Consider the following 13,176-nt stretch of genomic DNA (forward strand, 5'->3'; position numbering starts at 1 on the left):
TTCACAGTCGGTTTGTTCGGTTGGCAGGGGCTTTTCCTTCCCTTCAGCGAGGTACACTTGCCCATGTTCACAAAATCATAGAACGTAAACCAGCTGGGATAAAGGCCCTTAATGCCCATCTAATCCCAACCCTCTTGCCGTTGACACGGACACCTCCCATGAGACCAGGTTGCCCAAGGTACGTCCCCTCTCAGTTTGTACCCATTCCGCCTTGTGCTAGCACTAGAGTTTCTGATGGGCCCCATCTGGTTTCTCTTTAGGCTCCCTTCATGCACTGGAAGGTTGCTATGAGGTTTCCACCTTCTGGATAGCACCCGACTCTCTCAACTTGTCTTTGTAGGGGAGGTGCTCCAGTCCTGTTGTATTCCATACAGTAGCTGTCAGTCCCTTTGCTCCAGCCCTGCCCTTGAGCAGGCCCACTGTTCCCCCCAGTTTGGTGCCCTAGGCACATTTGATAGCAATGCATTTCCTCCAGATTACTCATAAAGATGTTAAACTGGACACATTCCAGAATGCATCCTTGCTGCGTTCCAATTGTAACTGCCATGCAACTGGCGCATGACCCATTGGCTTCTATGCCCTGAGCTCAATTGTTTAACCAGTTTTCACTGATCTACTAGTGCACCTGTCCAGACTGCAGCATTCTAATTTTGAACACTTGCAAAAATACTGCCTTTGTAGTGTCAGGGTTGTGACGACACACCAGACCAGACACATGACAGAGTAGAGGAAGAAAATGGAGATTGTACTGCTGAAAGACCAGGAAAGATGCACAAGGTGAAATCCTTTTCCAATGAAGCTAATACTCAACATAATTTCTGTAAACAGCTGCAGAATAGGCATAGCTTTACCACATAATGACAGGAACCTTAAGTAAAGCTTGCACAACTGCTAACAACTAAAGACACTTGAACTTAAAACTGAAATGAGCTTTACTGTATCAGTATGCTGCCAGGCCCAACCCCCACTCATCAATGAGGGGGAAAGAAAGGAAGATCTTTTGTGTCCGTGGCCTGAGAAAGTGCAGCTCCTCACTTTGCAATTCAGCTGGTTCCTTAAGAACCTGGCAAAAAAAAGTCCAGTAGTGTGTCAAGACACCAGTTTTCCCAAAGCCTGTTTCCATAAAGGCACTTAAATCCATGTTTTACTGTTTAGGGAGAGGACTTGATTTTATTTACTGTTTTGTTACAGGGGCATTGTCACACTCAAGAATCAAACTGTAGTATTGGCTCCTGCAAATGGCTGACCAAAATGCAGGAGTTATTCCAGTATCTGAAGCACTTCTGAATAAAACCAAGATGTGTCTGGAGGTAAAACTGGTTCTTCTGGAGAAGATGGTACCTAATGTTCCATGCACACACATCCAGTTTGTACAAATGGATTAACAGGACATATTTAATGTATTTAAGTGGTTAGTAAAAGACTTCCCAGCACTGTAAGGGATTGTAATGAAATTTAAGGGGTTTTGTTCTGAGGAGGGACTTAAACCAGAATGGCATTTTTTGTATATTCAGGGCTATTTTCAGAGGGTCTTCAGTCAAGGCTGAGGCCCTGAAAATTACAGCCTTGACGAGATTGATGTTTCTGGAAGATCCTGGTTTAAAGATTCTACAAAAAGGCCCTTCCTGAAGTGTTCACTTTCACCTGTTTCACCTGTATAGCTACTACTCCAGTTCTAGGATCATGCATTTCTTGGGCTGGTTTGCCCTGCAGCATTTTGGGATTACAGAATTACAGGTTTGATCACTAAGATGCAGAAGCTAGAGAGCCACATTTACTGCATTCATGACATGCTCCTGTTCCTACACGTATGCTGAAAACAAATCTTGTCTCATGTCTAGTGTGTTACAAGAAATTGCATATTGTAAGAAAGTGGTATTTCTAGTCCTTTTGCACTGTCAGAGTGATTTAGAAAAGAACTTTCCTTTCTTGAGGTTTAAACACTTAATGCAAGTAACTGACAACTGCATAACCACACTTGGCCACATTAAGACATAGAAAAGACTGAGTGCCAGGGTTTGACACAGGCACTTCATAGCTTCAGACTCAGTTCTCCTGTATGAGTGCTGCTATTGATGGCTGTCCTTTTATCCAGCTCTGCCTTGTAACTGGACAGTTTGAAGTGCTCTTAGACAGACACAGCTGCTGTGGGAAGCAGTTCCCCTAAAGTGTGCAGGACATATCAGTGTTGTGCTTCAGCTGCCAGGGTAGAGCCGATACAGATCATGGATGGTGTGCCTCAGATCTGGCATTTCATCCACGTGGAGCTGCATAAATTCATGCTGGATCTCAAAATAGAAGGTAGATGCAGCACTGACTCATGACAGTGTGCAGGATAGGGCTCCTCTAGATGTCAGTCTTTTATTCCACTCTGTTTCAAGCCAACACTCCTGGAAAAGCAGATCCCGTAAAAGATGTGTTCTTCCTTCATCCTTGTAGAACAGGGACAACTCAATGTCTGCAAGCAAGGCATGCTATCCTGCTGCACCTACTGAACACAGGACACAGAAGAGTTACAAAAGTAAAATATACAAGACATCAAACACATCTTCACAGATAACAAGTTGGCTATTTCCACTCTGCATGGCCTTAGAGCAGGTAGGTTGTACAGGAGGTAGTTTTTGGCCCCTGCTATCTTAACCCTAACCCCAACCTCAGCCGTGAGAAGTAAATCTCTGTGTATCATACAGTTCAACTGAGCAATACAGTTTGCTTAATGTTATGGCTATAGTTTTTCTTTCCTAGATTTGTTGCGGTGTGATGTAATAGCCTGTCCATCCCGGTTCTTTCCCCAGGTGTGCCAATAACCTCTCCCTTCCCCTCCCCTTGCCCCCTGCTGACTGCTGTCCGTCAGTCTTGGCATTCCAGCATGGGTGTCATGTGATTGGCGAAGTTCAAAAGATGCCTCTCAGCCCTGGGGACATTGGGCCATCCAGGTATCATTTGTCCCCTGAGACTTCCCCCCCCCCCCCCTTACCTGGTTGGTGGGATCCCTACCCCTTCCCTCCCCCTCTCCCTGGGGTTAAAAGACACAGCAACCACACGGTTTGGGAGAGTTCTGTTAGAGCTGTTGCTGGATTCAGAGGCTTGTGTGCCAGGAATAAAGCTCTGGATTGAAACCCTCCAGCAGAACCCGACTCCTTTTTCCTTCACCTCGCCTTAAAGCTTCTCCGCCAGAGGTAAACCTGAGCTCCTGCTTGCCTGGACTTGTCCCAAGCACCGATCTGCAGCATCCAGCCAGCCAAAGGTATCTCAGGTGAAACCACCACAGCTGCTGCCTTTGGTCAAGCAGCAAGGGCCAGATGAGCCCAGGCACGTTCCATCCGGCAATATTGGTATTTAACTCCACTATAGAATAAATGCCTCTTTATTAATGATATTACTAGACTGTCTCTAGTATCCTAAATATAGCGGAGGTTAGGCATGGAGTAGTAGATTTTTGAACATTTCAGTGTAGGGAGAGGAAATGCTGTATTAAAACTTCCCTTCTCTGTGGAGGTTACCTACTTTTTTTCTCCTTAGCACAATCATGTAGGTTTTATGAAACAGTTTTATAATAACCTGGATTAATTCACATTGCAAACTTCCTGAACTGAGGAACCTAATAAAGAAAAAAATTAGCTTTATAAATACTAATTTATTCAAAAATACCATATAGTAACTTGGGTTATTTGCAACAAAAACGCCAGACCTCTGGTTTTGGTACCTTTTGTTCCTGATGAGCCAAGCAGATCAGCAGGTCTTTTCAGCTGGCCTCTACAGTGGGCAGGTTTCCAGTAACATGGGCTACAAAACACCTGAGCAAGTGAACCCCTGAGAACTCCACAGAACTGTGGAAACAGAGGCATAGATGTTCAGTGCCACATATTGATGTGTCTTGGAGTAATAAAGACAAACAGCCACTGGCTGTGCTCAGTTACACGTCTCAGAGTACACCTTGGTGAAAGCCTGCGTTTTGGCTATGTAATGCAACAATTGCAGCTCTTACTGTTACCAGAGCTCCAAATAAAATGGGAAAGCCTGCTACCATGCAGCACAGGAATTGCTGCCCTGCTTTGAGAAAGGCCAAAGGAAGAAGCACCCTTGGAAACAAAACTCACTTGCAGAGAATGGGGAAAAAGGGGAAGGGACATTTCCCTATCAGCAGCCCACCCTCTATCCTTGGGGCACAAAGAGGTGCTGCCTCTAGACCATACAGACTTGTGCTGGTATCTTGCCCTACTGAACTCATCACCAGAAACGCAACAGCAGCAGTGGAGAGGAACTTTACCTGACCAGGAACAGCTGAGGAAAGCATCCTTGTGTGTTCTCCTTTACAAACTCCTGGATCTCCAGTACATTCTTTAACAATAATCCCCTGGATGCTCGGTCAATTTTTGTTAACACCATCTGCATGGATCCAGAAAGGGAGGATTCAGAGAAGAAAGTAAGATTATTTTGCTGTTAAGCTGGAACATCTGTAAGAGTCCTAGATTGTCTTACAAAGCAGTCTGAAAGCTCTGGTCATATCTAGGGGAAAAAATAGTCTAACACAGTTCACCAAAACTATGGCTTGCATAAGGAGTGCACCTTTTCAAGCTGCTCAAGCTGAGCACTGAAAAAAAATCTATTTAATAAACCATATAAAACCCCCTCTTAAATCCCATTTGTCTTCCTCAACACATTATAAACCTATTTTATTAACAATAAAGGGTTACTGCTTAGGTAGGTCAACTTGCACAAGCTCAGGTGGAGAGTACCTTTCTAGATTACCTGTACCTTATAACCAACCCAAGAATGAAGCATTACCTACCACATAAGGAATCCCAAACTCTTCCAGCATCTCTACTGCAATATGATCTGTTTTCTGGAGTCCAACTACACCATCAACTAATAGGAAAGTCCTCTTCAAGCTGCCAGAAATACAAGCAACAGTAATTGTCACCATTATTTCATGCCTGCTCTGATGAAGAGCCAGGAAAAGTCATGCATGGAAACTAAGGGTCAGCATGGAGCAGCACCTCAATCTTTCTTGCTCTTTTGACCTATCTGAGCACTAATGAATGACAAGGCAGAAGCTTCCAGGGAAATGTCAGAACTAATGGATGGAAGCAGCAACCCTTGTGCATTTTCTCCCCTCATTACATGATGCTGTACAGGGGTGTCAGTCTGGCTTTCCCTGTGCTGAGGTACAGGTAGGTCCCTTACTTGTGCCGTTCCTGCAGATAGGCCTCCACCATCTCAACAAAGTCCTGCGGGGCGCGATAGCCGTATCCTGGCATATCCACCAGAGTAAAGTACTTCCCTACTTTGAAGAAATTCATCTTCTTGGTGTGGCCCTGAAGAGAGGATTTGAGGTAAGATGAAGCACAGGGGTGGTTTCTAAAAAAGCTGCTTTAAGCAGTGTACCAGGAGGTGCTCTGCAAAATATCTCTATATCAGACTCCTGCCCCCCCAGAATGCTTTAAACTGCCCAGTCTCCTACCCGTGTAGCAATCCTACACGGCTCTAATCATAAAATGGACTAAAAATACCTTAATGGCTCTCTAAGCTTGGCTCTTCTCAAAGGCTTTACAGCACACCTGCTCAGGTAGTGCAGCTCCTTCATCTGCCTGAAGAGCTAGGCTGGGCTCCGCCTCTTCCTGGGCTAGAGCAAGGCCAGTGCCAGCCATGAGGAATGGCTACCAGAGCTGGAACTTCCTGTCATTTCAGGCTACTCAAGAGCTTGTTCCCTCCCACCCTTCTCAGTCCTGTCCTCTGGACTGGTACCAGCTTATGACCCAAAGGGAGAAAAGTTAAAAATGTGACTCACCGGAGTTTTTGACACTCTAACTTCCACTTCTGGAGCCAGTGAAAACAAGGCCCGGATTAAAGATGATTTCCCTACATTGCTTCGGCCGATGAAGCACACCTGCAGGGCGAGAGGCAGAGAAGGCGCATCTACACCTGCCCACCTCTCGCTGCAGCCAGTCCTAGTCGCTTCCCAGCCACGGACATGTCAGGCTGCCGAGCTGCACAACGGGTAACAACAACAAATAAACGATTTGTTAAAAAGCAGCACTAAGTGCCGCACACATTGCGCAGCTCTCTGACAGAGCTATATAACCACTCCACCACCCCTTTACCCCCGCAGTTGAGCCCAGCCCGGGGTGGCCCGGGCGGGGGGAAGGCGCTACCCCGGCACGGTCCCGGCCGCAGGGGCAGCGCTCGCCTGACCTCGGGCAGGGCCGGCGGTGGGGCATGGTCCATGCGCACGGCGGAGCTCACGTAGTCGATGGGGTGCCCGCGGTCGGACCTGAAGAGCGCCTCGGCGCGCTGCAGGGTGGCCAGCCCGGGCTGGAAGAGGCGGAACGGCGCCGTGTCGGTGCCGGGCGCCAGGTACCGCTCCAGCTTCTGCAGCGGGAACACGATCGCGGTGCGGCGGCTCCGCTCCAGCCGCAGCACCTGGGACAGGGCGGCCAGCGGCGGCGAGGCCCGGCCCGCAGCACCACCCGCTCGGGGCAGCAGCATCGCGGCAGCTGCAGGCGGGACCCGGCCGGCCCCGGAAGGTGGTGGGGCGGGACAGCGGGGCGGTGCCGTGGGGCGCTGCCGCGGCTGCCCCCAGCGGGCCGGCGGCTGTCAGGGCCCGGTAGGGCGTGTGCGCTCGCTGTCCGCATCCACCCCCAAGAGCCGCCGGTGCTGCCCAGGCCCGGCTGTTTGTAGAATCACAGAATATGCTGAGTTGGAAGGGCACACAAGGATCATCAAGTCCAGCTCCTGGCCCTGCACAGCACCATCTCCAAATCACACCATGTGCCTGAGAGTGTTGTCCAAACACTTCCTGAACTCTGCCAGGCTTGATGCTGTGACCACTTCCTTGGGGAGCCTGTACCAGGGCCCAGCCACTCTCTGGAGGAAGAACCTGTTCCTAATATTCAACCTAAACCTCCCCAGACACAGCTTCAAGCCATCACGTCGGGTCGTGTCACTGGTCAGCACAGAGTGCGATCAGTGCCTGTGCCTCCTGTTCATGAGGAACTAGACTGCGATGAGGTCTCCCTCAGTCTTCTCCAGGCTGAACAGCCCAAATGACCTCAGCTACCCCTCATACAGCTTCCCCCTTCTCCATCCTCATTACACTACTTTGGACACTCTCTAACAGCTTTATACCCTCCTTATGTTGTGATCAGAGCTACACACAATATTCCAGGCGAGGCCGCCCCAGCTCAGAGCAGAGTGGGACAATCCCCTCCCCTGCCCGGCTGTGATGCCAGACCTGATGCCCCAAGGACAGGGCTGGCCCTCCTGGCTGCAGGGCACTGCTGGCTCAAGTTCAACTCTCCATCAACCAGGACCTCCAGGTCCCTTTCCATGGTGCTGCTTTCCAACTCATTCCCCAGTCTGTCCATACATTCAGGGTTGCCCCATCCAAGATGCAGAGTCTGGCACTTTCCCTTGCTGAACTTGATACAGCTGGCGATTGCCCAGTCCTTTAATTTATCGAGGTCTCTCTGCAGGACGTCTGCCTTTGAGCGAGTTAACAGCTCCTCCCAGTTTTGTATCATCTTTTCAGCTCTGTGTCTTCTTATGTGTGTTCTCAGGCCAAGCCCAGCCACACTGTCAAGCTGCTGAGGGCTCCATGTGCTGATGCCCTGTTTGGCCAGGGAGTAGGGCAAAGCAGCCCTGTCCTATAGCACTGTCCACCTCCCAGGTGCAGCCCCCAGTTTTCCAAGTGCTCTTCTGATAAGTAAAAAAATTAAGTTGTTTCAGGGAAAAAAAAAAAACCAAAAACAACCAACAAAACATTTTTTCAAGGATAACTATGTAGAGGTCAGTTTTATTTTGAATAAAATAAACCCAATGCAACCATAAAACTGTTGTCACCTGTGTTCACACTATAGTAAGAAGACCCCTGAAGTTTTACTACTTAATTGATATGTATTAGAGTGCTGTTTTCCTATCAAAAAATACACATAAAGCTTTTTACATTGTTCTCCTTCATGACTACAGTTCATAGGGCTGTAAAACCACAGAAATAAATGTATGTCCTTGAAACATTTCAAAGTACTGTAATTTTAACACTATCAAATGAAAGTAAACTTCATCAGTATCTTCATAAAAGTAATACGTGAAAATATCCTGATGTTCAACCTTACACCCAGGCCAGCCTGGACATCCTGTGTAACACTGCCTTTCCTTTGAGACAGAGACCCCTTTTCCTTCTGTAGTCACAGCCCTCTGTTTAAAGCCCTGTTAGTCTGGATGGTTCCATTATTACAATGAATAGATTCAAGGCCAGGAAGGACCATTAGAAGATAACAGAGGCTATATCCTACTTTCTTTGTATTGAGCTCAGTTACAAAACTATAGGGAGAGAACTTTGATCCCTTAAGAATCCCTTAAGGGCCGCTAACAACATACATGCTTCTCAGAGATAGCTTTGAATATTTTCTAGTAAGACAAACTTCTACTGAAATCCACAAGCTGCTTCTCAAATTTATGATCAGTGAAAGTGCTTAACAGTGAAAGGTTAATAGGGTAAACCTAGGGAAAAACCCCTGTATTCTACCTCAGTCCTGTAAATTAAGTCCTCTTAAAACCTGCTTTGTTTTACAGCAAGACAGAGCTCAAATGTGCATAGCTTAGGACAGATTGCAATCACTGGCTGATACATGCATACTTAGAAGAGTGCTCCCAAATAAATCTACAGATGACTTTTATTTATACAGGACAGGCTTCTGTCCTGTCACTGCCTGTGGCACAAATAGTTATAAATGCAGGGAAAAAAAGGCTAAACTTTCAAGAATTACTTCAGGAACACTTCTAATCCTTTTTGGGGGGGTACTAAAGCAGCAATTTAATTGAATTGAAATCTGTCGTGATTCTATTAACAGAAAAAAATCACTGGCCAGAGAGAGACATGTTCATAACCACACCAGCAGGTAGATTTCCTCATTTCTGTGCCAATTTGTGACACATGAAGCATAACAAGTGCTTTCAGCTACTTTTGCCTCAGAGTCCCACACAGCTCACAGCTGTGGGCAGCAGACTTGCCTGCTTCAAAGCACCCTGCAATAGTTACCCCTGCCAGGCACATGTTCTGCAGCACAGAGAAACTTATCAGCCCATTTAACACCACATCTGTAGGTGTGATGCTGAGAACAGAGGTGCCCAGTACACTGGCCAGGGTCCCAGCCACTAATTAAGTCTTTTTTTAATGTGACTATATAGGTAAAAGGAACAAATTAAGGTGGTATAGGACCTTTTGAGTACTTGTAATTTTAGCAGAGAGCATCCACTAATACCATATCTAAAACCTGGAGACTGGAACTGTACATTTCAGTAGAAGGTGTTGTTTTTTTGTTGGACCAAACTGCAGTTTAGGTTCTCTGGGGCAGATCGTATGGAGATGGAAGATGGCAGGTTACTATGGATGGAGCTGGTAAATAACCAACATTTAAGCCTGTTTTGTATCTCCTCTGAAAGACTCTGCCTTTTATTGTGCATGTTATTGCCAAACATCAGGCATTTACACTGACATTGCCTATGGCTCATGTCTGTGGCAGCAGATGTCTCTTTTCAGTTGCTGGTTATGTAGTTCAAGTGTTAGGGAATTGCTACAAAAGTAATTTAGTCCACATTAAAAACTCTGACAATCATTCCTCTGAAGTTTGAAAGAGGGATCTATAACCATTGACACTGACCTAAATCCCAAACAATAGTCAAGAGCACAGAGCTGGAAGGAAGTGGCAACCCCAGTTGTCTTGTCTGGTCTGATCTTGTCTATCCCAGCATTGTGAGACAGGTCAAATCATCATTCCTTTCAGATATGTGTCAGAGAAGAGTAGCTGTGAGACCAGCTGGAGAGATGGAGTTCTGGGAGAGCAGTGAGGTGCATTGGGACCGTTGGTTTAGGTCCTGTGAACCAAAACTAGCCGAGTTCTTGAGTTTCATTTCCCTCAAGGGAAACGTGGACCAAATGTTGTCACCAGGAAGCACGCTGGAAAAGACAGGGTGAACACACCAGCCTGCCTGCTTTCTTTTGTGACATTAACAGCACTACTGACTGTGTCTGAATCTGTGCTTCCCCTTAAAGTACATCTTATCTTTTTTTCACTTGGAAGGTGGTTTAGGAACTAGAGCTACTAGCATATGGAATTTTAAAGGCAAAATTATTTGTATAAAATGCTAAGAAGCTCTGCATTTTCCTCTATGCAAATTATGCAATTGGGGGCAGAGTGAAGTGTCTCTAGTCCCAAGAAGGAAATCAAAGCCACAGATGTCTCAAGGGCTGGATATTCTGAGACTTTAACAAAAAATAGTTAAACAATTAAAATACTCATTATACACATTAGTGGAAAATGCTTTTTTAAAGGTTCTTTAGTAAAGAAATCAAAGAGAGTCATTATTATTCATGTGGCAGCTAACACTGCTAGCCACAGCTGAAGAGTCATTTCCACCGGTTTTACAGAACTGAAATTCTCTTTTCAATATCTGTGTTAAATTTGTTGGGCTTTTTTTTCTCCTGGACCCAAACTTATAACATCAGTATTGGAGAAAACCCAATTAACATCTCTGGAAGGGTTTGTGGTGTTGTGAGGGTCCCCAGGATGAGGTGAGAGATGAGAATTTGACTCCAAGTTCTCAGAAGGCTGATATATTATATTACAATTATATTATATTATATTATATTATATTATATTATATTATATTATATTATATTATATTATATTATATTATATTATATTATATTATATTATATTATATTATATTATATTATAATGTACTAAAACTATACTAAAGAAAGAGAGACATCAGAAGGCTAGACAAGAATGATAATAAAAACCTGTGACAGACTCAGAGAGAGCAACACAGCTGGCTGTGATTGGTCATTAAGAAAACACAATTCACATGGAACCAATGAAAGAATCACCTACCACATTCCAAAGAAGCAAAACACAAAGAGAAGCAATCAGAAAATTATTATTTACATTTTTCTCTGAGGCTTCTCAACTTCCCAGGAGAAGAAATCCTGGCAAAGGGATTTTTCAGAAAATATCACAGTGACACTGAAAGTTAAATGTTTTGGGGTTTTTGACTGTTAGGTGAAAAGAAAAAGAACTTTTCAAGGTGAATGCTGTTGCTTACTTTGACCAGGAGATGGAGAAGAAAGCACAGCTATAACATGCGTCTGACAAAAACCCTAGTAGCAGCAGGCACAGCAGCAGCAGCATGAAGCCAATCTTTGCAAAACTCTGCTTTTTCAGGGCCTGAATCATTAATGACTGCTAGGAGCTTGCTCTGAAATGTCCAGGATGGCAGCTAAAACTAGAATTTGTTATGGGGGGTGCAGGGGGAGGCTGAGTCACTCTCGTGGAGGTACGTCCAGAGCCAGAAACAACATAAAGGAAACAGGATGTCATGGTGACTATGAGCTATGAATTCAACTAAAACAGGGTCTCAGAAGCCTTCTGAGCTGAAACCGAAACAACCTAACAGTGAAGGACACTTGAAACCAGCTCCAGGGCTGTGCGGGAGGTGGTTGGAGAACCAGCAGGTCCAGCAGCACAGCTGCTTGGATCCACTGCCTGGGACACAGCAGTGGTCTTCTTGAAACAATACTGCCATGCTGTCTGGCTCCAGCTTGAGTGTCGGACTGAGAGTTTGGGCTTTGAAAACCAAAAACCTCCCAGCAGTCCTTCCTCTGCTAAATCACCCACGGACAACCTTTCCACTGTCCACAGTCATGCAGTAAGTTTCTGTGTTGTGGACAGACTGTAATCCAGAGACTCAAATCCCAAAAGGCTAATTAAAGAAATACCAACATGATTTTCCAGCTATCACTTTGAAAATCAGATATGAGGCAGAATCTTTATCAAAAAGCCCCAGACCCAAAACCATTAAGCCTTTCCCCAAAATAACCAGACTAGGTTGCATCATACTGAAAAGAATTCTCCCCATTTATCAGGAGTTTTCCTGCCTTAGTTTCTAAAATGACCCTAACATTCTCCAGGTGCCTGGGTCTGTTGCTCCCAATTAAACCCCCAGTGATTAGGACCCTAAAATCTTCTGATTTTCATGACTTGGACCATTATTTCATGCTGCCTCTGCCAGGTAGTTTTGAACTACCTTACCCACAGACTGTATGGTTGAAACTATGGTATGTCTCACATCACAGGGATCTACATGTGATCTTTGCATCTTGGACCTGCCTTGAATAATGAGTAATGGTTGTTGCACTTCACTGCTAAACCACACGATGCTGGGGCAGAACCTGTGTTGAGGAATTTTTTTCAAGAGATTTTGCTTTTACTATGTTGAACATACTTAAAGTGGTTAACTAAAAATATCCTTCCCCTAATTCAATGATAAAATTCTTATGTGAGTGTTGAAAATTTTATGTTATTTGAAATAGGTGTTTGCTTGAAATACACAGTGTTGTTAGGCTGGAAACTGAGCTTTATCTGAACTATACAAATATGTTGTGTAAATCAAAGATGAATTGTAGTGAAATGTGGAGATAATAATCTGAATATTCAAGATAGTTATGCCTGGTAAACCTAGGAGCTTAAATATTACTTTAATATTAATAGCAAGAGTGGCCAGCCCATAGATTGAGTCCTGGTGTGTGTCCAGAGCAGGGCAGCAAAGCTGGTGAAGGCTCTGGAGAGTAAGTTCTGTGAGGCTGAGGAAGCTGGGGTTGTTTAGCCTGGAGAAGAAAACACTTGGGGGTGACCTTATCACTCTCTTTTGTGGAGAGCTTTGTGGATAATTGGCTAGCTGAGAAAGGCCACTTCGATGTGATACCGTTGGATAAGGATAGGGGAAACAAGCTGGGGATTAAGTAACCAGTGTCCAATCACTGACAGAGGTCATGGTGACCTTCGCTGAAACAGGAAGATGGGGGAGAAAATCGTTTGCCAGAAAATGAAGATAGCCTAGGTAGAGTAGCTATAAGAATGTAAACATAGAAACAAAATAATCATTAGAGCATAGAAGTAGGCGTGGTTGATCTAAGTGTGCTTTAACCAATAATGAGCTCAGCTTTTGCAATATGTATAAGCTTCATTAACACCAATATAAATATGTGTGAGCTATCAATAAACTTTGGGATTTGCTGTTCACGCATATTGTGTGAAGCAATTCCTCCGCCGATCACGACACTCTTTAAGTATGTGAAAGGAGGTTGTAGCCAGGTGGGGATTGGCCTCTTCTCCC

General features: G+C 45.1%; 1 protein-coding gene across 2 annotated transcripts; it reads right to left on the reverse strand.

Moving 5' to 3' along the window:
* Positions 1 to 1,142: 1,142 nt before the first annotated feature.
* On the reverse strand, positions 1,143 to 6,502 carry GTPBP8 (GTP binding protein 8 (putative)). 2 transcript variants are annotated; one of them, XM_036389741.1, is made up of 7 exons: positions 6,196 to 6,502; positions 5,792 to 5,890; positions 5,188 to 5,318; positions 4,793 to 4,892; positions 4,271 to 4,389; positions 3,707 to 3,830; positions 1,143 to 2,488 (listed from the first exon to the last, which is right to left on the reverse strand). In XM_036389741.1, the coding sequence occupies exons 1-6, from the start codon at positions 6,487 to 6,489 to the stop codon at positions 3,746 to 3,748; spliced, it is 828 nt and encodes a 275-aa protein (XP_036245634.1). In that variant the 5' UTR covers positions 6,490 to 6,502; the 3' UTR covers positions 1,143 to 2,488; positions 3,707 to 3,745. The 2 variants fall into 2 exon arrangements, with proteins under 2 accessions (XP_036245634.1, XP_036245625.1); XM_036389732.1 differs by having other exon boundaries at positions 1,143 to 2,491.
* Positions 6,503 to 13,176: the final 6,674 nt, after the last annotated feature.

Source organism: Molothrus ater, chromosome 2 (genome assembly GCF_012460135.2).
Source record: "Molothrus ater isolate BHLD 08-10-18 breed brown headed cowbird chromosome 2, BPBGC_Mater_1.1, whole genome shotgun sequence".
Lineage (NCBI taxonomy): Eukaryota > Metazoa > Chordata > Aves > Passeriformes > Icteridae > Molothrus > Molothrus ater.

Bases quoted from the DNA above. Each gene is read 5' to 3' on its own strand.
- GTPBP8 (XM_036389741.1), bottom strand. From the start codon at position 6,489: ATGCTGCTGCCCCGAGCGGGTGGTGCTGCGGGCCGGGCCTCGCCGCCG. The intron at 4,390-4,792 runs GTAGGTAATGCT...GGATCCATGCAG, and splicing joins AGTTTGGGATTCCTTATGTG to ATGGTGTTAACAAAAATTGA. The intron at 3,831-4,270 runs GTAAAGTTCCTC...CTGTTTCCACAG, and splicing joins CCTCAGCTGTTCCTGGTCAG to TTCTGTGGAGTTCTCAGGGG.